General features: G+C 26.4%; 3 protein-coding genes and 1 pseudogene across 5 annotated transcripts; all 4 read left to right on the plus strand.

The window, feature by feature from the left end:
• The first annotated feature begins 1,759 nt into the window (after positions 1-1,759).
• LOC145180254 (tyrosine-protein phosphatase non-receptor type 11-like) lies at positions 1,760-14,120 on the plus strand. Of its 2 annotated transcripts, XM_090081437.1 has the most exons (17): positions 1,760-1,943; positions 2,063-2,182; positions 2,674-2,871; positions 3,156-3,441; positions 3,528-3,632; positions 5,405-5,504; positions 5,701-5,780; positions 6,021-6,192; positions 6,347-6,447; positions 7,156-7,313; positions 8,042-8,109; positions 8,474-8,550; positions 8,701-8,775; positions 8,936-9,021; positions 12,299-12,359; positions 12,618-12,667; positions 13,337-14,120. In XM_090081437.1, the coding sequence occupies exons 1-17, from the start codon at positions 1,933-1,935 to the stop codon at positions 13,404-13,406; spliced, it is 1,818 nt and encodes a 605-aa protein (XP_089937563.1). In that variant the 5' UTR covers positions 1,760-1,932; the 3' UTR covers positions 13,407-14,120. The 2 variants fall into 2 exon arrangements, with proteins under 2 accessions (XP_089937563.1, XP_089937564.1); XM_090081438.1 differs by lacking the exon at positions 8,701-8,775.
• Positions 9,752-10,584, plus strand: LOC149891251 (uncharacterized; annotated as a pseudogene).
• A 1,258-nt stretch (positions 14,121-15,378) lies between the features above and the next one.
• On the plus strand, positions 15,379-18,737 carry LOC149891252 (protein CMSS1-like). Its single transcript, XM_090081440.1, has 8 exons — positions 15,379-15,714; positions 16,434-16,612; positions 16,990-17,095; positions 17,477-17,551; positions 17,813-17,918; positions 18,052-18,115; positions 18,367-18,454; positions 18,542-18,737. Exons 1-8 carry the CDS (start codon positions 15,633-15,635, stop codon positions 18,712-18,714), a joined length of 873 nt encoding a protein of 290 aa, XP_089937566.1. The 5' UTR covers positions 15,379-15,632; the 3' UTR covers positions 18,715-18,737.
• Positions 18,738-18,924: 187 nt separating this feature from the next.
• On the plus strand, positions 18,925-25,257 carry LOC145202157 (2-oxoisovalerate dehydrogenase subunit beta, mitochondrial-like). 2 transcript variants are annotated; one of them, XR_016450627.1, is made up of 11 exons: positions 18,925-19,152; positions 19,281-19,358; positions 19,448-19,516; positions 20,313-20,446; positions 20,597-20,752; positions 23,202-23,310; positions 23,391-23,475; positions 24,000-24,145; positions 24,226-24,312; positions 24,597-24,739; positions 24,931-25,257. XR_016450627.1 is itself a non-coding variant. In XM_090081439.1 (11 exons), exons 1-10 carry the CDS (start codon positions 19,032-19,034, stop codon positions 24,735-24,737), a joined length of 1,104 nt encoding a protein of 367 aa, XP_089937565.1. In that variant the 5' UTR covers positions 18,925-19,031; the 3' UTR covers positions 24,738-24,739; positions 24,931-25,257. The 2 variants fall into 2 exon arrangements, 1 of the variants encoding a protein (XP_089937565.1); XM_090081439.1 differs by having other exon boundaries at positions 23,413-23,475.
• Positions 25,258-25,870: the final 613 nt, after the last annotated feature.

Raw genomic sequence — 25,870 nt, forward strand, 5'->3', positions numbered from 1 at the left:
GATCAGTTGAAAGGAAATACAAAAGAATCGAAAAGTAAGTGTAAAAAATTCTTTTTTTTACTCAAGCTTAAACAGATGCTTCAACGTTATACCATAACAATCAGCCCATGCGTCATTAGACTCATCTTACCCTAACAAGTAATGGTTTTTTGTTACAGCTACAATCTTATACATTTTTTTTTTTTTTAATTTCAAACAGTTTTAAGTTTTTATTGATTTACAAATTTGTTTGATTGAACGATTATTGTTTTTATTGTTCTACAACATTTATGATTTCATTACTAAACGTTATACTTCTTTGGAATTATATTTTTAAAAAATAAAAAATTTTCTTTCTAATGATCTAGAAAAAGTGGTCTTCCGCGTTTCCCTAGATTTTATGCAAATGAGTGTTTTATCATTTAAAACACGTGGCAGAATTCACAAGTGCAACTTAAAATAGCTGTTTCGGAATTCGAAGCTTCGAAAAATATTATATAATAATTTTATTATTGCTTACAAACGACGACTAAATTGAACAAATTAGAGCTGACAGGGTCCTAGAAGAAAATCTAATCTACTGGAGGCATAAGACTATACAACAGGAATGGTAATATTCTTGTAAGTACTCTTATTCTAGTTAATGCCTACATACATACATACATACATACATACATACATACATACATACATACATACATACATACATACATACATACATACATACATACATACATACATATATACATACATACATACATACATACATACATACATACATACATACATACATACATACATACATACATACATACATACATACATACATACATACATACATACATACATACATACATACATACATACATACATACATACATACATACATACATACATACATACATACATACATACATACATACATACATACATACATACATACATACATACATACATACATACATACATACATACATACATACATACATACATACATACATACATACATACATACATACATACATACATACATACATACATACATACATACATACATACATACATACATACATACATACATACATACATACATACATACATACATACATACATACATACATACATACATACATACATACATACATACATACATACATACATACATACATACATACATACATACATACATACATACATACATACATACATACATACATAACAGTGTTTCCAAAAAGTTTAAATAATTATTTCTCTTCTGAAATAAAACTAATAGTGAGCAGTTTTTTCTGATGCTGATGTCAAAGTTAATTAAATGGATTTGTAAATGCGGAACTTTACGGAAAAAAGTTCTGGTATCAGAAAACACTGTCGCAATACTTAATGATTGCTATAGATGAAATTTATGGCTTCGGCAGTTGATATCAGCTTATATACCTTTTTTCTATTTAAAATATTTTTGTTGAATAAGTTTGTGATTGGATAAAAAAAGATTGACCTTCTAGAATTTATTCTTTTAATAGTCGAGTTGCATATTTTATTAGTTATTTTTAGTCTTGAATATTATTCCAAAAAATTATAGAAAGGAAATTAAGGAAAAAAAAATCAAAAATAAACTTTTCTTTAATTAATTGAAGAATGATTTTAAGTAAATAACCTAAATTGAGCTTATAAAGATTTTTAGGGTACGTCTGAAATTGTAAGCTGTCGAAACTCTTTACATAGAAAACACGAAGTTCACCAGTTGCGCTTCTCATACGGTTTTAGTTCGTGCGACAAGATTACATAAATTACATTGTACATATTTGCTATATACATATATAGCAGCGCTAATTTTGTTTATCTAAATTTTTTACAGAGATCATTTCAGGAATAATACAAATTTCATTTATAGACAAAATATATATAAAACATATAGATAATCAAATATGAATATCAGAAAATCAATTTGGTGAAATGTCCTCAAAGTATATTTACTTTCTTTTTCTTTAGTTTACCTTTCAGAGAATACTCTACCTTTTTTTCTCTTTTCTAGAATTTTTTTTTTTTTTAACTGGATAGTTAACATACTTTATTTACATTTTAGATGGTTTCATAGTAATTTAAATGGTTTGCAAGCAGAAGAGCTTCTTACTCCTCTTACTGATGGAAGTTTTCTTGTGAGACCTAGTGAAAGCAAACGAGGAGATTTTACTATTTCTGTCAAGTATATATACAATTGCATTTCATTACATATGTAAAAAGATTTTAGATAATAATAACACATATAAAGGTTTTTGGATATATGAAGAACACAAGCCAGCTCATAAATTTTTTCTGTACTATTATAAATTTTGGAGTCTACATATATATTATTAAATTTGCTGCTTAGTAGTTGCATGGGTCATAAATTTAATTTTCCCAAGCAAATAATTTATAAACTTTTTTTCATGTATGATATTTTCTCTTCATTTCCTTCATTTTTTCTGCCTTTTTTTTCCTATATTAAAAAAAATCAGCTTTAAGGCTCAGTAGATATTGTGCTCATTATCTAGTTTAGACACCATTATGGATATATTTTACTTTACACATAGCATGTACGCACTTAAAAAAGCTATCATAAATGTTTTTTACTTATTTTTTAAAATAAAAATATGTTTTTTAATATGTTGTATACTTCGAAATAATGCTCTATATCTGGATTATGCTTAATTTTAGATGCAATGGTAAAGTGACTCACATTAAGATTCAAAATGATGGTGACTGTTTTTTGCTGGCAGGTAGTCCTGATCCTTTTGCAACACTGGATAGTTTAGTTCTGCATTACAGAAATACGCCTAATTCAATAAAAGAAAAAAGTGGGAGTTTTATTGAATTGCTTTACCCTGTGCGTTCTAATGATCCAACCACAGAGAGGTGTGTATAAGTTTAAAAGTGTTTTTAAAGTGAGTAGCACTTAAGAGATATACCTTGTTGTTTAATATGTAATTGTATAAATTTATAATACAAATATATAATATACAATAAGGTACAAAGGTTAAACTTTTCAATATTATAGAACATTAATTATTTTAAACACATTCAGAAATAAAAAAAGAAACAAAAAAAAAAACGAAAATAAATTAAAAAAACTGTAATCATATGTTACAGGTTAAAATTATCTTCTACTTTCAGAAAATTTTTCACATGAATTTTTTTAGATGGTATCATGGCACTATAGGTGCAAAAGAAGCAGAAAGAATGTTGTTATCAAAAGGCCGACTGGGTAGTTACTTAGTTCGTGAAAGTCAAAGCCAACCTGGTCAGTTTGTGCTTGTTGTGAAGTGTGCAAATGGTATACAACAAATAATAATAAATTGTAAAAATAATAAGTATGAGATTAAATCTGGCCCAACCTTTTCATCGCTTCAAGAACTTATTGAGTATTATGTAATGAACCCAAAGCTACATGATATTAAAGATCAGTCTCCAATCAAGTTAAGAGAGGTTAGACTTTTACGGTGTGCTTAAATCAAAGTTAGCTACTTTAAAATTTTATAAATTTTGTCAACAGTCAGTTAATTTATTTTTAGCCTTATCAAAGTACCAGTTTTGTTGCTTCTTCAATAGATGACCGCATTAAGGTTCTTCACAAACAGTATAAGAATGGAGTTTCAGGGTTTCGAGAAGAGTTTGAAGTATATAAATTTTTCTGTTATGATTCTTTTTTAAAGCGAATATTTTTTACTTTAAAATTTTTTTTTTGTTGAAGTAAAAATATTTAATTTACTTTTATCTGTTACTTAGGTTACATAAAAATGACATTATCATAACACTTATTACCAACTGGGTAAAAATTAGAAATTAAGTATAAATAATTAACCTTTTAAATATTTTATTAAATAATATTGAAAGGGAACATGTTGTGCAATCAAAATTCATGTTTTTTAAATGATACATCTTTTATCCTTGACTCTTGCCAAATATTCTTTTTTTGCCTCATTCATTTTTCAAGTTTTGATTGATGTATCTAAAATAAAAAGGGGATATAAAACAAAAGTATAACAACTCAAATTGTAGTAATAAAGCACTCTAAAAGCAATAATGAAGAATAATTCTGCTGGAGATATCTGAATTGATCAAAAAGCAACATTGCAACATATATATTGAGATAAACAAGCTATAAGTTTTTTTTAAGTAAATCCACCACCTTACTGTTTAAAGAAAAAAAACTCAATTAACAAATTCTTTGCTTTGAAAACTCTATAGTTTTATCCTTTTAACTATATGATAACTTTTTTTATCTAACAAGTTTAGTAATTTATCTTAAAATATAATAACTATACATGATGTCCTAAGGATTCCCACTTTCTCTCCATCAACAGTTTCTATGGTTAAACAAGTCTTTTCTGCAGAAATCTCTGTAAGTAAAATATTTCTATATCAAACATAAAGAAACATTCAAAGAAATAAACTTAAAGGTTAAAGGTTTGTAGTAATTGTTTTTATGGTGGTCAGAAATGTTACAAAAAAGATAGTAACTTAATTAGTGACAAGTTTACAGGTTTTTCTATGTAATCTAGAGCTTGTTAAGTTTTAGCTTCTAAGTTTTCTTATTCATGGCAGTCACAACAGGTAGAAAACTGAGTTAACACCATCAAACCTGTCTATGAGTGTGCCTCATAGTAGTGTTTGATTGTGTTAACTCAGTTTTCTACCATTATATCCAGCTTGTGTGATTGTGGTACTATTTTTTGTTTGATTAGTTGTTCTTCTTTTTTTTTTAAATGATGCAACCTTGGGTTGTCATTTAAAAACATAACTTGGCCTCAGCAACATAACAATGCTTAATTCACTTGTTCTAGTTAGTGTCAATTCACTGTCTGACCCTCTTCAGAAAGTTCTCAATGTACAATTCTGTGACTTAAAGATACAAAGTATGGGTTAATTATACTAAAACATCATACTAAAAAGGCAAACAGCACAAACTTTTGACCAACTCAAATAGTATAACATTAAGTTTATCATTTGTAAAGATTGCTATGATGAAAAAAAGATAATTTTTTTGAAAAAGTTAAAAATAAGTTTCAGTATGTTGTATGATTTTTTTGAAGAAGTTAAAAAAAAGTTTCAATATTTTGTATGATTTTTTTGGAAATTTTATTCTTCCTATATTTTCATTACTAAATTTCCATATTCAATTTTCAATATTCTTATTCAAATAAGGACATTTTTGGATAATATTACTGATATATATATATATATATATATATATATATATATATATATATATATATATATATATATATATATATATATATATATATATATATATATATATAAAAGTTAAGTTTTCCCTCAAATAAAGTAGTTCAAGCTAAAAAATGCTGCTTTTTCTAAAAAGAAAGTGAGTTAAAACTTTTTTGTTTGTTTTTGTTTCTACTTATTTAATGAAAAGTTTTCTTCACAGCAACTCCAGCGCTTTGATCAAAATGACGGTGTTTATACCACTAATGATGGCCAGTTAGAGGACAAGAAATGGAAAAACAGATATAAAAATATATTACCATGTTAGAACATTATTTTAGTTTGTTTCTTTTGTTGATATTGTATAAAAATATATTTGAATATGTTCAAAAATATTTTTATACATTTCTTCGTACTGCTCCCTGTGAGTTAAATTGTTTGTTGCAAATTATAGGTGAATAAAATATAAATTTTTATTTTTTGCTTATCTATGAATGAGAGTTTATTTTATAATTTTAGATGATCATTCAAGAGTTAGACTAAAAGGAGGTGATTCAAGTGATCCTGGTCGAGACTATATTAATGCAAACTATATTGATGTATGTTTTTTTAGTTCTACTTGTTTATTTTAAAGTTCACTTGTTTTCAGTTATTAAAGTGGCATTATTTTAAACAATTTTTATACTACAAATAACTATACATACATTTAAATATATATATATATATATATATATATATATATATATATATATATATATATATATATATATATATATATATATATATATATATATATATATATATATATATATATATATGTAGTATACTTGCAATTGTAGGCTGAACTTAAATCTTGGAAAGTAAAATACATAGCAGCACAAGGTTGCCTAAACTCAACAATCAATAGTTTTTGGGATATGGTTTACCAACACAATAGTTTTATTATTCTCATGCTCACAAATGAATTTGAAGGAGGGAAAAATAAATGTGCCAAGTACTGGCCTGATTTAGGTCAATTTTTTAGTTATCTGCCCTTTTTTTGTTTTTTTGTTTTAACTGTGTGCTTAATTTTAATAAAATTAATTTTATTTTTTTTAACAACTTTTCTTTCTTTGTTTATGCTATTAAAATTAATGGTGTATTATTTTATTTTTTTTATGCCTAGGCTTGTCAGCAGAGTATGGGAAAATAGTAGTTGATAACATGTTGGAACATAAAAATAAACACTTTGTAATGCGAGAATTGAGGGTTTATCACACTGACAAAGTAAACATTTTATAAATCTTTCTTTAAAGATGCTTTTTTATTTATAAAAGTTTTACAAATCTACCAGCATCTTGACTTTTATATCTAAGTTTGAAAATATATGAAATGTTGTTCTGTTTATTGATAAACACTTTTTTTAAAAACACAATTACATCAAACTGCTTTCTTTTAAATCATTTTTATGTTTTCATAAGTTCAATTTTTAAGTTTTCATAAGTTCTCCTGTTTTATGCTTAAATGTGCTATGCATATAAATTGTACTGAAAATGATATCATTAATAGCATTAAATGTAATATTAAATATTAAACAAAATATTTTTCTATTTCAAGTTAATTAAAAACAATCATCATTATTCACAAATTATTTTAGCTTGACATTGGAATGATTTTTCTACAAAGTTACAATTTTGTTATAAAGTTTTAAAATTCACCTTTGCTCGTTTTTATCTATCATCAACATTCAACATCATCAGTTTTAATTTAAAGATACTTTTACATATTTCTTGTCATTATCACCCAAAATTATAAGAATTGATGCTTCTCAGTTCTTTTAATTTTGGGTGGTGATAATGATGAGTATTTAAAGTGGTGAGTGAGGAGCATTTAACAGGTTTCTTTTATTCTTGGAAGTTTGACACCAATTGTGTTGGAATGAATTTTTTTTTAAATTTATTCTTTAAAAAAATTTCAGAATTTAAATTTTAACAGGCAAAGAAAGCACCCCATATGGTTTACCAGTACCATTTCATAGATTGGCCTGATCATGATGCCCCAGCAGATCCTGGAGTAGTATTAGGCCTACTTAATGAGGTTCATACAAAACACAATTTATGTGGCAGAAAAGCTCCCATTATAGTTCATTGCAGGTAAGATTTTTGTATATACAAAATGCAAATTGTTTTGCAGAAATTTATCTACACAAGTGCCAAATAATAGCAAATATTTTAGTATTATTTAAAAGATAATCTATCAAATTATTTATTCATTTGCAGGATCAGACATATTTAGGTTTTTGTTGTTCTGGTTTAGAAACACATATTATGTGTGCCACAAATTTTTTTAACACTAAATATTTTTTCATAGGAACACATTACACACACAGAACACAGTCACATACACAAAACACAGTCACACACTGTACACACAGAACACAGTCCTTTTTTATAAGCCACATGAAATCAAAATTGAACAGCTTTTTAAATTACCAAACAATAAAATAAACAAGTGGAGATTGTTTGGTAATTCCAGCAATTAACTAAGAGTTTGCAAACATCTGATATAAACATATATGACAAAATAACCTTTCTCGTTCTTTTTAATACAAAATCTTACACAGTTTCAGACAAGTTTAATGCACATTAAAATAATGTTGGACTCATGGTTTGTAATCAGTTTTTAAAGAATTTAAAGATAACATTTTCCTGGTACAATTGATGGCCATTAAATACAGATAGGTTCTTATTAGATTTTCATTATTTAGAAAGAAAGATGAAAAATTTCCATTGGCTTTTTTCAATGTGCTCATTCTGTATCTTATGATCTAAACTTGTATATAGTTAACCTCCTAAAGTATGTAATAAGTTTTTTTCGCTAGTGCTGGAATTGGGCGTACAGGAACAGTTATTGTCATTGATATACTAATGCATTTGTTGGATGAGCAAGGTAAGCTTTTTATAAGAATAATTCAATAGGAAGTATTACATTTATTGTATTCATTTCAGATTATGCTAAAAAATGAAATTGAAAAATATATGAGCAATATCTTAATGCATATTTATATCCTTTCAATTAAAAGACATCTAATGTTGTTGGTTTTTTTAACGATAAATTTGCTTCTTTAGTGATTGTTAATAAACATAAACAAAAATTTTTAAATCTTTAGAAATTTTTTAAAAAATATTTCCTGAATATTTCAGGAGTTCAAATGTCACAATTAATGGCATTAGAATTTTAATTAGCTATTGTCAGCATTTAATAACTATATAATTAGTCTGCAAAAACACCTCCTATTTTAACTTTTTCATAGGCTTAGATGCTGAAATTGATATCCAAAGAACAACACAGCTTTTAAGAACACAACGAGCTGGTATGGTACAAACTGAGGTATATTTATACAATCTTTCAAATTCCTTATTTCATTTGTATTTTTTTTGTTACATACTTTTGTTATTAACTCAAAGAAACATCTCTAAAAAAGTTTTTGTGATTTTCTTAGTATTTTTTTTTTTTTTTTTTTTTTTTTTTTTTTTTAAGATTCAGTATAAATTTATTTATGAAGCAATAAAACATTACATAGATGTTGAACTAAAGCGAGAAGCAGTAAAGAAGGTGTTCTCATTTATTTTTTAATTCACAAAATCCCATCACTTGATGGAATTTAAAAACATTTAACAAGACTTTGATATTAAAATGTATAAAGTACACAATTTATGATAGTGTCACACTGGCTCATTAGTATTTTTTTAAATTTGTATTTTTTCATTTTCAGGAAAGTTCATCAACTTTGATAGAAAGGCCATCTTATGAAAATTTAGACTTTTCAAATTCAGAAGAGAATCTCGTGAGATCTTTAAGGTAGCTCCTTAAATTAATTTAGTAATTGTATTTGTATGAGAAAATTGCAAAGAAATAAAATATTTATATGAACTAAGATTTTTAAAAGTAAATGTTCATTGTAAGAACATTTGTTCTTGTAAACTTGGATTTTTATTTTTATTTTAGTGGCATTATATTCTTTTTTTTTTTTTTTTTTTTTTTTTGTTGGTAAAAGTTGTTCAACGAAATAAATGGTAAATTAAAAAGCTTAATAAAATTAATGAAAGCAATTTCACCTTTATTAACACTTTCAATAAATCTCCACATTCTTAAAAAGTTTTACTAACTTGGAAACAAAGTGACAATAATAAAATTAAATGATTAACTTGAGCTTTTACTAGAATGCTAGTAACAAAAGTTTTATAATCCAGTGGTATCTATATATTCTGTATGTAAAGCGAGTGTAATATATGTTAGGGCACCCCATACCTTTCAAAAATCACAGTTTTTTTTTACCATAAATGTTAGGCCGCAAGTATTTTTTTGAAAAAAGTTAGGATGGCTAATATGCTTTTAACACAAATGAACTTTGACTTCAATATTTAATAGAAGAGCTTGATGGTAAGGCAACCTTAAAGACAGGGTTTTCTGGACCCCTAGGGAAGTTGCTTTCCAATGTGACAGAAATAGAAAGAAATTACAACTTCAAGCCATTATCTGTAAGTTCTTGTTCAATTAAACTTGGTGAAGAATTAGTAAATAAGTTATCTTCAGATCAGAAATATACCTATAAACAACACCAGACAGTAGTTGTGATGAAAGCTTGGCAAACCAAAAACTAAGTACTATAGTCCATTCAAGGTGGCTCAACAAAGTTTCTTTGTTATTTTTATCATGATATGTATGGATTAGAGGGAGATGAGCTAAAAAACTTAGGATTAATTGTTAAGCTTATTGTATCAGTTTACTTCCCAATGTGGTTGCAAGTCAAAGTGAAGCATAGTTGGATAGAGGGGCCACAAAGCGTCTTAAACAAACTCACCCTTACAAAACTTCAAGATGAAAATGTACAGAAAGCTATTGAAAAATGCTTGAGATCTTCAGCATGTTATTCTCTTTCTAAAATCTTATTACAAAGTTTAATTTGAAACCAAAACAAGATTGAAAGGGAATTTGCTTTTGATGAAATTCTGGGAACTAGAAAACATTAGAAAATGGGAAGCCTAGCTCTCAGAGCATACAAGATTCCTAACTTAAACTTACATGCAACCACATTGACTGACCTTAAAACATGGGAAGAAGCCTTTAAACTCATCTTAACCTGTTAAATGAACAATAGTGATCTAGAAAAATTCATGGAGTGTCCTATGTTATTTCCGTATTTCCCTGTTCACACACACAAGGAGTTGAGAGGGTTGTTAAGGAGGTAAAACTAATTTTCCTCATGCTTAACAATGAGTTTTAATAATTATTTAAGAAATATTTATTGCTATGAAAGTAGTCTTTAAGTCAATTAGATTTTTTTAGGCAACTGCAGTTTCTGAAACAGTTATTAGAGAAAAGACGGTTTTATCCGAGCAAAAGCAGAAAATAGAGCAATAGTTCCTCTTTTTAATAGCAAGAAAGGTGAAAAATTCATTTTAGCATTCATTTTAGTCATTTTTAGTGCCTATAATAGAATTTACTACAGAGACAGAAAAATTAGTTTAATTTTTGTTTGTTAAATTTTATAAACTTGATATTGTATTGTAGAATAAGCATTTATGAAACCTGACACCTATACATGGAATATGTATAGGATAGTCTTAGGCTCCCCCTTCCCCATTTGAGTTAATATTTGCAAAAATTTAAGTCTATTTTTGCAAATTTTCTTTTTATTTTGATAAATTTATATATGCCTACCCTTAAAGAGTGTACCTAAAGGCAAAAAAAAAGCCTAGGAGGGGACCTTGTTAAAGAAAGTTGAAAAGTACAGGATGCCCTAATGTATAGAGCATGTTGATTAAAAAGTTTTTTTAAAGCTATATTTTTTTCTTCACACTGCACTTTTAGAACTATATAATGACAAATTGCAGCTATTTCAACATACATTTACAGCATCACTTTGCATCCAATCTTCCTCAAATATCAACAAGTTGTCCTCTTCAGTTAGTTATCAATTATTACTTAAGGATGCTAAAATAAAACAGCTTATTGAATAGCTCAGAAAACACCTGATTCATTTTGTATTCAGTAACGAAATGTGAGTCTTCATTGGTTTCTGACATTAGATACTGCAAATTGTTTTGTCCCATAGAATTTGAGTTAAATAACATAGAAAATGGACAAATCACCTTAGAAACCCCATAAGAAGAGAAAGATAAAATCTCTTTGAAAAGTAAACTCTAAGTAATGATTTCAGGTAGATGAAAAAAAAACTTTATTTGTTGAAAAAAAACCATTATTTACTAGTTGAGTTGAAAGTTCCCAAAGATGAAAAATTTTGCTGACTTCATTTGAAATAAACTGAATTAACCAAACTCTCCTGAAATTTGTTTTAAATTAGATCACAGTGTGTGTGCTAAGTTTGACTCTAAATTATTATATTCCCAAGCAATTATTTTTTAATTTGCTAATTCTACAAAGATGTTTTGTCGCAAAATACAGATTAAGTGATTTGTTGTTAAAATAATACTGACTTTAGGTTAAAATGTTAGGTCCTTTTTTTTATGTTAGGTCTTTTTCTAACTTAGCTTTTAAGCTACTTTAGCTTTTATGCCTACTTAATCTCTATTTAAATTTTTTTCAATAAATTTTAACTTTTTGATGAAACAAACTTTTGATAATTAAGTCAATGTAGATTTATCTTTAAAGTGTCTTAGTATTTAAACTGAAAAATTGTATTTGGTTCGTCTTCTTTTGCATTTTGTGATGCAATGTGCATTCAAATTGTTGATTATCAGCTTGTAGTTTTTGGATTTATAGTCTGTATACTGAGAAACTATGTAGTTCCTTAATGATAAGTTTAAATTATTTTCTTGTATTGGCAATTACTTTTTAAATTAAAACTTGTTTTTTTAGCTGGTAGCTAAAATTGTTTGCTTGTTGATAACTTAATATTACTATCAATGAAGAAACAATTTTATAAATAGTTTATTTATAAGGGTGTTATTTATAAGAGGTGTTATTTATAAGAGGTGTTATTTTCAGTAGATTTGTTGATGGTTAAAATAATAAACTTTGCTTATTTTTTGATTATTTTAAGAAATGTTTTTTTTTTTGTTTTTTTTTTTAAACTCTAATATTACTAAGTCTATAAAAGATTATTTACTTTTAGCAAAGATTTGGTGACCTCTTCAATTTCAAGATCTCAGCCAGCGTCTTTTTCTGTGAAATGTGTTAGTTCAAAGTTATAATAATTTTAATGCTTTAACAGTCTCTTGTTTTTTATCTTGTTAATACAAATTCATCTTTTGATTGTAAATTTTTTTATTTCATAAAAAGAAACTAACTTGAGGAATGATATATATTAGCATGTTCGGAAATTTATATGCTGTGAACTGTTGGTTCTTAGTTGACTTTTCTGGAATTACAAAGTTTGTTTAGTTCTGGCCTTTTAAGATTTTTTTTTGTACCTATTTATATTCCTTTATCAGTCAACTTCCCCTCAAAATGGCAAAGTACCTCAAAGGACAAATGCAACAAGGTTAGTGCACTTTTGCTTTTTTGTTACAATACTTTATTAACAAATAAAAGTTAGTTGATAAATGATTTAGTTTTTAAATATTTATTATTTTAAAGCAACATTTAATTTAAAATATATTTTGTTTTTACATATATTTTGTTCACAATAATTTGTTAGGGTTGGTTGAAAGTAAAAATCATATATTTTGTATATACCTTTGTTAGGCTTGGTTGAAAGTAAAAATCATATATTTTGTATATAAGTCTGTTAGGGTTGGTTGAAAGTAAAAATCATATATTTTGTATATACCTTTGTTAGGCTTGGTTGAAAGTAAAAATCATATATTTTGTATATAAGTCTGTTAGGGTTGGTTGAAAGTAAAAATCATATATTTTGTATATAAGTTTGTTAAACTTTTTTGAAAGCTTCTAAAACCTTTTATTTTAAAATAAATGATTTTTTTTTTTTTCTTAAAAGTAAAACATTTAAGTTTACTTAAATATAAATGATAATAAAATATAAATATAAATAAATAAATCTTAATAAAAGCAAATTTTTTTAAGTTTACGTTTAGTTTTAGGTTTTAGTAGTTTTAAATTTTTTTTGCTTTATCTTTTTTTTTTTTGCATTTTTTTATGTGACCGAATAATAATCTATACTTTTGTAAGTGATATATTTTATTTTTCTCAGAGAAAGAATATCAACTGAGCCTTTAATGAGCAACAAAAAGCCCGTACCTAATCCCAGAGACTACAAGTGATGATTTGCTTGCTTAACTGACAGTGCTGAAAGTGATATTGAATGCACATAGAATATTTGAAAGATATTGTCTTTTCTCAACTAAATTATTACTAAATTGTTTTATACATTAAGCACATGAACTGTGATGATGTGTATATATTGCTGTAGTATTCGTTTTTGTAATAAAATGCTTTTAATAGTGTGGAATGTACAAAAAATTAAGTTATAGTATTTCATTATTGATTTCAAATTTTGATATAAATGTGTAAATTTTGAATATAAATTGTATAAACTCAATATACTTTTAATGCGTTTATATAAAGAAGTTTCATACTGATTTCTCTTTGAGGTTTTAGCAAATTACATTTGATACTGTGGCATAATTATTAATTAGCATAATTGTTAATTATTGAATCCTAATCATTGTTGATTATCAAATCTATTAAAAAATTTTCGGGTCTTTAGTGAGAAGTTTATTTTTTTTAAAAGTATTTTGCTTTTATTTTTGCATATTTAAATTTTCTAATTTTTATTCAAAATTTTTTAAAGCTTTGGCAGAATGTTTTTTACATAGGATTGTATTACTTTTTTTTTTAGCAGTTCATTAACTCCTGCTGCAAAGTAAAAATGATGAATATGAAATTGTCAGCATTTTTTTTTTATTATTATTATTTTTACCTCTTTTTTTTACATAAAATTTTTAGGTTTGTGTATTATGATCAAAATAATTTGCAGATTAAAATAATTTGCTGATTAAAATTTTATTATCAATTATTTTTCTTCCCTAAAAAAGTTACTGTCAATTCAGTTATTTAAGTTATTTATAACAAAAACTTATTACTTAAAACAAACAGTAATGAACAATAAAGCAAGTTATTAAATATAGCAAATAAAAAAATGCCTTTATTGAAAATTAAGATTGCTTTCAATTAAGTAAACACTAAAAAAATTGTGGCAGCGATTTGGTGACTAATTTTTAGAAAGGTTTCATGACTTTAAAAAAATCAAAAATTATTTTGTTACTTGTGTTTTGTTAATGCCTAAAAATGTGTTTTTGACAAATGTACCACTTCTGTTAAGCTTTAAACCACCAGGGTTCTAAAATTAAATATAAAAATGCATTTTGTCTGTCTGGTATAACTGTCTATTGATTCTAGCCATAAATTTAGTTGTTTTTTTTTTAATACATGTTATAGTTATTAGTTTGAGTTTGATAGCAGTCTTTGTTTAGTTGTTATTTGAAAAGAGATATTTATTTTTTAAAAAGTTTAAAATAAAAGTGAAGTGAAGTGAGTGAAGCAAAAAAGAACTGAAGTGTTAAATTTAATTCATGCGGGTTAATCTACAGCAGCAGTGATCAAAATATCTGGAGTGTTTTAAATTAACATTCATTAAGTAAAAAATTGTGATAGTGCTGAAAGGGTTCAGATGTCAATGCTTGTGAACAGAAAAGTTGACAAGAAGTTCACAGAATAACTTAAGGAGTTCACAAAAAGGCTTAAGAAGTTCACAGAATGACTTAAGAAGTTTACAGAATGACTTAAGAAGAATGTTGATAAGAATCCTACCATGTCCATAAAAAAGATTTCCAAAGTATTTGAAGTTGATGAAAAGACTATTTGTCCCTTTCAGGAAAGACTCTTGGTTGACTCAGTGTTGTCAGGCCAGTTTTTAAAACAGTTATTAAAAGACAATAGGCCAATTTTTAACTAATTGTTTTTTAAAAACTGTCGAGTCCAGACCTTTGGCCAGATTTGAACCTCTATGATTATTCAGTATGAAGAGTTATAGAGTAAGGCATGCAAAATGGCCTGCTCAAGTCTCTTAATTCATCCATTATAAGAGCTTGAAACTCTATGTTGAAGGAAAACTGCCTCAGTACTTGCCAGACCTTCCATCTATATCTAAAGGCTGTCATTGAAAAAAATGGAGATCTAGTTGAATGTTAAGGTAGCTAATGGATTTATCTCAAACTTTCCTTTTATAAATATTAGTCAGAAAGGATTTTTTTTGGTTCTAAAATTTTGTAAGTCTAGTAATAAGAAAGAGTAAGTGAATTGCTGCCGCGCCATGCAGAATCAATTAGCATAACATATCCTTCATCTGATTTTTTTCTTGATTTGGGTTTAAAACTTGACTTCTTTTTGATAGAAATAAACTCATGAAATCTTTAATGTCACAATGATTTATTAAGTAGTTTCTTACTTCATTCGAATTGTTCAGACTAAGACACATTATTGTAAAAATGGCAGATGATCTTGGCGATGATTGGTGGGTTGCTGATAATAAAGAGAGTGTTAGTGAGCTTGATGAAAGTATTCAAAAAGGTACTTGCTGGTTTTAAATTAAATTTTGATTTTTTTATAACTAGCTGAGCTGTAAAGTTTGATCTTTCTTTATATCAGCTTTAAGTGTGTTTTTTACTGCTTTCCTTCTGTTTGTTCTTCTTTAAAAGTTCGTCTATGTATGTTTGGCTCTGTTCTTATCATCAAAAAATTTTTCTGTATTAAAACAAAATTGCTTTTGATTTGAGGTTTTCATTTTATTGATACAGAGAGGACTGACTAATGAACACTATATTATAATTAAAAAAATAAAGATTTTACAGGAAAAACCACAGATAAATTTTTGCATTTGCAATCTTTTCATCATGTACTGATGCTTACCTATTACTTCTGACAATATACAAGCTGAAAACTACCTTTTTTCAGGATTTTTTGAGCTGTTAAAAAATGTTCAACATTAAAGACAACATAAGTCTTCAAATGCTAAATTCCTTTTTTTTTTCAAAACTAGAAAAATTGGACAACTGTGGGTCTTCAAAATAATCCTGTAGTCTTCAAATACAATTCTACTAAAATACCAATCGTATTTTAGTAAAACTCCCATTTATTTGTAAATCATAGTTGTTTATCTACTTTCATTTTTAAATATTTGTTAACAAATCACATTAAAACAGAAATTTTTCCAAAAAAAAAAATGTATTAAAAAGAAAGAAGAAAAAAAAAAATCACAAAATTCTTTTTTTTTTTAAATGTTTCTTTAGGGGAGATAAAAACTGTTAAGAAGAAGAAAGCACAAAAGAAGAAGTTAGCAGTTGATGATAAAGAAAATGGTGATGCTAAACCTGAAAAGAAGAAGAAAGTTAGTAAGAGAAAGCTAATGACTGAAGACATTTTACCTAAAACAAAAAAGAAAAAGAAGATGAAGAAGCAAACAGTTAATGTAAAAAATTTAAAAATTGTTTGTGTCATTGATGTAAATTTTGTTTTACTAAAGGGAAAAGTCAAAAATCATATTTTTAAATTATTGGTGTGAAAAACCTGTCCCTAATAATTAAAAAACTATCCGTTTTTGTTTTTGTTATTTTTTTTTTTTGTCATTTTTTTGAAGGAAAAATGTTATTTAAAGCACAATATTTTTCATTCTTTTAAATGCTGAAAAAAAGAGACAGTAATGAATAAAAGAGACAGCGATTAATAAACTTTTTTAAAAAATTTTATCATGGTTGAAGCTACATTGAGTAGTTGATGTTTTTTTATTCTTTCTTTACTTTTTAAACTAAATCCACTGAAGATAAATATAATGACATTTTATTTTAGGAAGATACTCCTGCACTAAATGTAAATAGTTTGTGGTCATACTTTGAAAAGGAACTGGAAAAATCTTTATCAAGAATCGAGTTAAAAGATATTAAACCTAATCATGGTATCTATTTGCTTTAAATATTCAATTTTGTTTTATCTTTATATAGAATTGTAGCTTTTAGTTGTCCTAAAGTAAAGTTTTATTCAAATATCAGACATTCTTTTCTAATAGTATGTGTCTTGTGATAACAAAAAGTGGATTACTGATATCAAAATTTCTACTCATTAAAGTATACCACTGTCACAATATCTATTTACTCCAATTTCACTGCAAGTATTGCTGTTAATTTCTTGCAGTATAACATTATTATTTGATTATTTATTTTTAAATATTATCCACTTTTTTAGTTAAATAACGTTAAGAGGTTCATTTTTTCACTGATTTATCTAGTAGCAGCTTTACTTATTTATAAAAAGTGAATTTTTGTTTTATTTATGAAAGATTCATGGTTCATAGCAAAAGATACACTACTAAAAAGTGAAAACAATTTGCAACTTTCTTCTTACCTAAAAGCAGGTAGAAAAAGAATTTTCAATTAGATTTAAATATTAATATATATATATATATATATATATATATATATATATATATATATATATATATATATATATATATATATATATATATATATATATATATATATATATATATATATATATATATATATATATATATATATATATATATATGTATATATATATGTATATATATATGTATATATATATGTATATATATATATATATGTATATATATACACACACACACCTGATCTTCTAGTTATACCTAACTGGGAAGAAAAGTGCATAAAAGTTAAGGATAAACCTGGCTCACCAGTCATGCTGATTGTTACATCAGGTGGGCAAAGAGCAGCGGATTTGTTAAGGTAAATAGTGAAAACTGTTTCCCTTTAATTTATGTAATGTATGTATGTATGTATGTATGTATGTATGTATGTATGTATGTATGTATGTATGTATGTATGTATGTATGTATGATGTGCAGTGGGTTTATTTTAGAGACACATCTGATTTTCGTGGTAAAAATTGTAAAACTGTAAAACTTTTTGCAAAACATTTAAAGGTAATTCCTTGTTATACTATTTAAAGTTTTTATTGTAATAAAATCTGTTTTAAGTGTGTTGTTAAGTTTTAGTTTGAATAAATAAAAATTTGTTTTTTGTTTTTTGCTAATTTTTTTTTGAACATCAAGTTTAAAGCTCTTTGTTTTTTTCTCACTTCCTGTTTCAGAAAGTATTTGATTTCACCTTAATACTTGCTTATTTTCACTGAACTTTTCTTGCACTGAATGGAGGTTTTTAATCTTATATTTAGATAAAAGATCAAGTTGAATTCTTAAATAAAAATGTTATTCATCTTGGTGTAGGGACACCGAACCGCATAGCAAAACTTTTTGAATTAGGTATATTTTAGTTAAAAAATGCTTTAAAAATTTTTTTTTTGCATGCATGGAATCCATAAAATTCTATGATTTGTCATTTGTTTTTAGGAAATCTTTCAATAAAAAACTTAAAGTACGTTATTGTTGATTGGAGTTGGAAAGATGAGAAAACAAGAAGTTTATGGAATATGCATGGAGTTAAAGATGACTTTATTGAGTTGTTTCAAAAATACATTCTCCCAAGATGTAAAAGAAGAAAATTGTCTGTGGGATTGTTTTAACAAATAGATTTTTTTTTCTTTAAGCTGGTTATTGCCTGTTTTAAGGTTATTAGTTTTGAGGAGTATTTGTCAAATAGTTTTAAAAATTTCTTGGTATTATAAATGCTAATGGCAAGTGATAAATAAGATATCTGATGTCACTGCCATAAATTGTTAATAATTTAATGGTTTATCAAATAAGTGTGTCTATTTGTTATCCAAAGTACTTCATATTCTTAATACCTATATATTTTGTTATGCTATCCAGTGATGATTTTTAAATTGGTTTACATAACTAATTTTTTTTTTTCAAGTTTCTTGTTTGTGTTTAGTCAAAAATGTTTAATCATTTGAGATCAAAGAGTTCCAAAATAAAATTTCAAATATTGTTAAATCCAAAATTGCTAAGAAAAAGCACCTCAACCTTTTCTTTTGTTCCTGAAAAAATTCAACTTCCAGGTAAATCAATTTCAATTCTTTTTCCTTTTTTTTTTTTTTTTTTTTTTTTTTTTTTTTTTTTTTTTTTTTTTTTTTTTATCAGAAATCTAATCTTTTAAATGTTTTATTTATTTTTAAAAACATCTTAGGTGAAACAAAAAAGATGAATTTGTTTCAATCTGTGACAAATGCATTGGACATAGCAATGGAGACTGATAAAACAGCATGTAGAGTTATTTTTTCTGATCTTTTTTTGCACAAATTTTGATTATGAACAAAATTCATAATAAAAAAATTAACTTTTAATTTTGTGCAGTGATTTTTGGTGAAGATGTCAAGTTTGGTGGTGTTTTTAGGTGCACAATGGGACTTGCAGACAAATATGGTAAGTTTTTCATTATGTTTTACATCAAGTTTATAAGTTAAATATTACTAAATTATAATATATATACTATATAATATGAATACAATATAATTTATTATATATATACAATAAAAGTTATTAAATATATACAATATAATTTATGATAAAAAATATAAATTTATAAAGTTTTGAGTGCAGTTATATCTCTCACAGGTATTTAATTTCAATAAATATTGCTAGTTATAAATTTTTGAGAGATTGATAATGACCCATGGAATTTTTAAAATATTTTAAGAACCATTTCATCCATCTTTTAAGAACCATTTCATCCATCTTTTTATCTCCCTTTCAAATAATATAACAGTAGTTTTAGAAAAGTTGAATGTAAACAAAGGAAATATATTTGCAAGTAGAAGTGAGAAAATTTATTTTCTACAAGTGGCTTAAAAATTGTAAATTTCCATTTAAATTGCTTGCAAAAAAGTATAAAGTTCAAAGGAAAATGTGAACTGCATAAGAAGGACAAAATTGCAATAGACCAGTCAATTCCACCAAATGTGAAGTGTTGCAGTAAAAAATTTTATGAGAACTGTTGCCCAAAAGCTCATGCAAGGTATCGACACAAAATTGAAAAAGTATTGTGATCAGCTCAAGGATGATGTTTCCTAAAACCTTTATTGTATTTGAAGATAAACTTGCCTTGAAACAAAAAAAAGTATTATCAAATTGATTAAGTGGATCTCAAAATAATTCAAAAATCCCATAGGCTATTATCATTCCAGACAGTCTTAGAAATATCAAAATTTAAATCATGTAGGTACAAGCCGAGTTTTTAACACTCCTCTCAGTGAACAAGGAATTGTAGGTTTTGGAATTGGTGTTGCAGTAGCCGGCTCTACAGCTATTGCTGAAATTCAATTTGCTGATTATATTTATCCAGCGTTTGATCAAGTATGGTTTTTAAAATAGCATTTGATTTAAGAATCAATTTTAACATTCTCTAATGTATAAAATACAACAATGTTGCTAATAACTTTTTGGGTGGATTCATTTGTATTTATCTTAAATATAAAATGTGTTCATGACTTAAAATGTTTTTAGATTGTCAATGAAGCTGCAAAGTTTAGGTATCGCTCTGGAAATCTATTTAACTGCGGTTCTCTGACTATTAGAGCACCCTGTGGAGCAGTAGGACATGGTGCATTATATCATTCACAAATGCCTGAAGCACATTTCTCACATACCCCTGGTCTAAAGGTAAAATTACATAATATAAACTATAAACCCTTTTTTTTTGCTTTATATTGAAGATTTTTATCGATGTTATGGATTCCCTCCTTTGTGTAGATAATTGCAGTCTATGCATGAAATCAGTTTTTCAAAACTGTGTTTCAGAAGTGTTTCTATTTATAAAATCTTTTTTTTTTTAAAGCCATTTCTTTAATTTTTTTTTCCATTTATTTTGCAACCAGTATTATTGCAGATTGGTTACAATTTGTCAAAACATGTCCTAACACAGCTTCCTACAAAGAGCTTTTCATTTTTTGTTAATATATTTGGATTGTTGTGTGCTGTTGTAATTTAAAAAATGTGAAATCTTGTTTGCTGCTTTTAATGCAGCCATAATGCTGTTAGGTCCAGTACTTTTAAAGGTCACTTGGTAAATGTAAATGTCACTTAAAGTAAAAAATTGGGTTACTAATCCTGCTCGACATTTTGTGTTTCTCACTTTGTTTGGATTTAAAATTTTCAAAAGTTTACACTCATTAAATACAAATAAAACAAATGGCTGAATTGTAGCGTTTTTTATGTTTTTCATTTTTTTAAGAAGCTTCTCCTACCAGCTTTAATAGAATTAAAAAGTTGTAAAAAGGTGAGAAATAGGTGAATCTTGGAAGATTATGTTGCAACCCCAGAATTCTTAAAATCTATCAAAAACACTATGGTGAAAAATCTGACATTTTAAAAGTTATTCACAATGTCACAGAGTCTATGTAAGCATACCAGCCTATGTTCTTTAGCCTCTTATGTAAACTACTACATGATTATAAATTTTTACATGACTATTTAAAAAAGCATGCTATAAAAACAACATGCTTTTTTAAATAGTCATTACAAAATTACGAATCAAGTTGAATTTCATAATTTATTTTCATTTTCAATTTTTTTTTTTTTTTTATTTTAAAGTTTGAAAGAATATTTAAAGGATAATTTCTTTAAAGACTGCAAACACTTTTTTTTTTATATTAATAACCACTAATGATTCTTTGTCTTTGGTAATATATAAATACAATAAATTTGCTCTTGTCTCTTAAGGACTTTTTAACATAAATATAGGCTGATATACTCTCAGTCTTTAATGAGTAGGAATATACCAGTCTTTAAAGTAGCTTTGTCTCACATGTTCTCTGCATCAAATAAAAGTTTATTTTTATCATTTGCGCATTTTTTTTTTTGGCAAATTTGGGGCTACTTAAAAATTTGGATAGTTTAGGATTCAATTAATTTCTTTAAAAAAAAAATTAAAACATTCATAAACTGCATCAAAAAATAACACTGTAAAAAAAATATATATATATTTTTTGTTACCCCTATGTATTTAACCATTTTTTTATTAGTTAGGTTAAAATTAGGATAAAATTGCCATTTATTGTTTAAATGTTTCAGTTGCACACTTACACAGATATATATAAATAACACTGAACCACAGAATGCAAATAGAAATGCATAAAAACTAAAAAAAAAACGTTTTTTTTTTTTCAATAGATAGTGTTTTGTAAAGTATACTTTTATTTTTCATTGAGATTTTTTTAGCATTATTTTATTTTTAACAGAAGTGTAAAATGTTTGCTTTAATGGAATAATAGTTTTGTTCTTTATTCTACTTTACTTTTTGTTGTTACTTTTACTTATACTTTTGTAATGGAACATTTTTTGCACACACTTAAAAAAATGGAAGTATTAAGACTTTTTAAATTTCTTTTTTTCTTCTTCAAAGCATCACAAAAAAGTAACTATATGATTTTTTTTTTTTTTTTTTTTTTTTTTTTTTGTATGACAGGAAAATCAGTTTATCTGCAACTGATGTGACTTTAAAGTCTATTAGTTTTAGAAAATTTAAAAATAAGATACTAAGAAACGTCTAAAAGCAGTTAAGTGGAAAAATGCTAAGCTCCTTGCTGATGCAATTAGTTGGTGATCAAAATAGAAAGATTGTACAAGAAAAAACAGTTTCAGAAAAGTCAACCTATGTAACCAGCAAGAAACTACCAAACATTTTATCTTTAATTGGCAAAGAGTTTAATGTTTTGCAGCAACAGAGGTTCGAACTCCAAATCTAGAGTTAGTTTGGCTTTGTGTCAATCTGCAGCCCATGCTATAATTTTCTAAAGCATTTGTTAAAGTTCTGTTAATGTTCCATTTTATTTATATCATAAGAATTTGCTTTTCATTATTTACTCTGTCGCTTTTTTCTGAAAAGTTTTTTTCTGCTTTTTGTATTTTAAACCCAATTAAATTCCCAATTAAATTTTTAGAAAAATCATGGTAAAAGCAAAATGCTCATTTTTTACAATTTCTATGTATTTCTTACAATTTTTACAATCCTAATTTTTACAATTTTTATGTATTTGGCCCAATTCCATGACCCTGTTTTATAAATTTATGAGTTGTTGATTGTAATTTTGTTATTTTCTATAATGTTTAGGTTGTCATTCCAAGAAGCCCCAGCCAGACCAAAGGATTGCTTTTATCTTCCATTAGAGATCCGAATCCTGTTATTTTTTTAGAACCAAAAATCTTATATAGGCAAGCAGGTGAATTTTAAAAGTCACTTTGGAAACAATATAATTTTGTTTGGAAAATAAAAATAAAAATTTTCTTAATTTTTTATTAGATTATTATCACTGTTACTTTAGTTGAAGAAGTCCCTGTAAATGATTATGAGTTGCCATTGTCGAAAGCCGAGGTAGTTGTGGAAGGTAAATCTTTTTTGTTTGTTACCTGCACGGATTAAGAAATATTTCTTTCTGAGTGCATTATTAATTAAACGAGTTATTGGCGAGAAATTTTCAAAAAGAAGTTACGAGAAATTGGTTTCTAATACGTAATAAGCAAAATTTCTGGAGCGCAACATTGAAAATAAACATATGATCTTAAAATATCAAGTTTAAATTATCTAATTAAAATATCTAATCTTGATCTTGTAACCTTCTAAAGTAACATCAATTCCATCGGAAGCCCTTTTTTTTTTATAAAAAGATATTCTTAATTTATTTGTAATGAAGTAACTTGAAAGTAACTTATGTAATTATTATTATGTAAAGTCGACTTAAATCTTTCTATTTCAAAATCAGAACGTATTTTTGACGTTTTCAGACTTATTCATGACGTATATTTCTTTTGAAAAGAAACCTAGGTTCAGTTAAATATAAGTTTCAACAGCTGCTGTGAAGTTTTCTCTTATGATCTTTCCCATATTGAAAATTTTCCTTTAAAATTTAAGGTAGTGATGTTACTTTGGTTGGCTGGGGTACTCAATTTCATGTTCTTCGTGAAGCAGCGGAAATGGTAAAAGAGAAGTGTGGCATATCCTGTGAGCTCATTGATTTACGCACCATTTTACCTTGGGATGAGGAAACCGTCATAAAAGTATGAGATTTGTTGTAATAACTCTTTTGTGTGCGTAACAATCCGATTTTTTTATGATGTGTTGTTTCGTTTATCTTTAGTCAGTAATTAAAACAGGGAGACTTGTAATAGCACATGAAGCTCCAATAACAGGTGGATTTGCTGCTGAAATTGCTGCAACAGTTCAAGTATTTTTTTTGCTGCATGTTATCTTTTGATTATCTTTGTTGAGAATTTTCTTCGGAACTAAAAGAGGACCATTAATCAATGTGCCTCAATGAACCGAAATCTACACACCAATCATTCATAAACATTGATGATGCATATACATTAGGCAAACATATACATTAATCCTATAGTTTGTTCTCAAGAATTCGTTTAATGGTTTTTTTTTTTACAGATACTCTTTATTTTAAGTTTTTTTCTAGAGCTGTAAAAAATCTAAACAATCTTTTTTTTTTTTTTTTTTTAGGAGAACTGTTTTCTTAACTTAGAAGCTCCCATTCAAAGGGTGTGTGGCCATGATACCCCTTTTGCACACGTGTTTGAGCCGTTTTACTTGCCTGATAAATTTCGTTGTTTTGAAGCTATTAAAAAAGTTACTTCTTTTTAAAGGTATTTTTCATCCTTTTTTTGTTTTGTTTTTTTTCATCCTTTTTTTGTTTTTTTAATTGATACTTTTTAAATCTAAAGGTATTATAAAAGTTATAAAAATGTTTCATTGTTTTGAGGTTATTATAGTCCCTTTTTTTTAATTGATAGTTTTTAAGTTTTTTTTTTCAAGTTCTAGTGTTAATGAACTTTAGGGAAGCTTCGTGTAGCCGTTAAAGTTGCTATTCAAACCACGTTTAAAGATTTCAGACGATGGTCTAACCAACCAATAAGAGGAGAGAATTACCGCAAAAATATTTTAAAACAATGAATTATTTATTACTGTAGTCTTTATTGTTTTTATTTTTAGTTTAAATTTTATTTGATATATGAAAAAGGTAAGGAAAATGTTGTCAACAAAAACGTGTTCGTTGTCAACTGACAACTTTGTTTTATTTGCTGTCAAAGAAAACCTTTTTTTATTGTCAGTAAAGAAATCAATCTCATTTTCTATTAAATACAAAAGGATAAATTCCGTTTTATCTGTTACTCTTCAGATTTTAAAATGAGCAAAAGAGAATCTTAGAAATGTTGTAGGTCATCAGCAACGTAGTCCATCGCTGCTTTTCTTTAATCTTTTGAGTGTTTAGATTTTTCTAAGGATTGATAGCTAAACCTTAAAAACGTGTCTGAAGTCAAAATTATCTCTGAGATATTATCTCTAATACGTCTCTAATCAACGCTGCAAACAGTTTCATGCGTCTTCGTCTGCTTTTTTCCGCCAAATTGAATTTTATAATACATTACCTATATAAATGCACAGTGGGAAAGTCCCACACAACTACGCGGACAAAAATCAAAAAATTGTTAAACTAGCGAGATTTTGATATTTTTTCGAAAGTATATACATGTTGACATTTTCTCAGCAAAAAATAGAACCTTTTAATCACTTAAATTCCTCAGAAGTTTAGCATCAAATTTTGAAACTGTATAGAAATAGGTTTACTAAAACCCTAGAATCGATAACTCGAAAAGGGCTTCACCGAATCAACCCCTTGTCGAAAAGATACTGACATGTAATTTTCGAAAATTAAATTGGAAAAACTTTTTTAGGTCCCCAGAGGGTGCTACAAAAATTTTTTTTAATTTTTGTCA

This window comes from Hydra viridissima, unplaced genomic scaffold (genome assembly GCF_058129835.1).
Source record: "Hydra viridissima isolate aposymbiotic clone 2 unplaced genomic scaffold, HvirCarnegie_v1 scaffold_3, whole genome shotgun sequence".
Taxonomy (NCBI): Eukaryota; Metazoa; Cnidaria; class Hydrozoa; order Anthoathecata; family Hydridae; genus Hydra; species Hydra viridissima.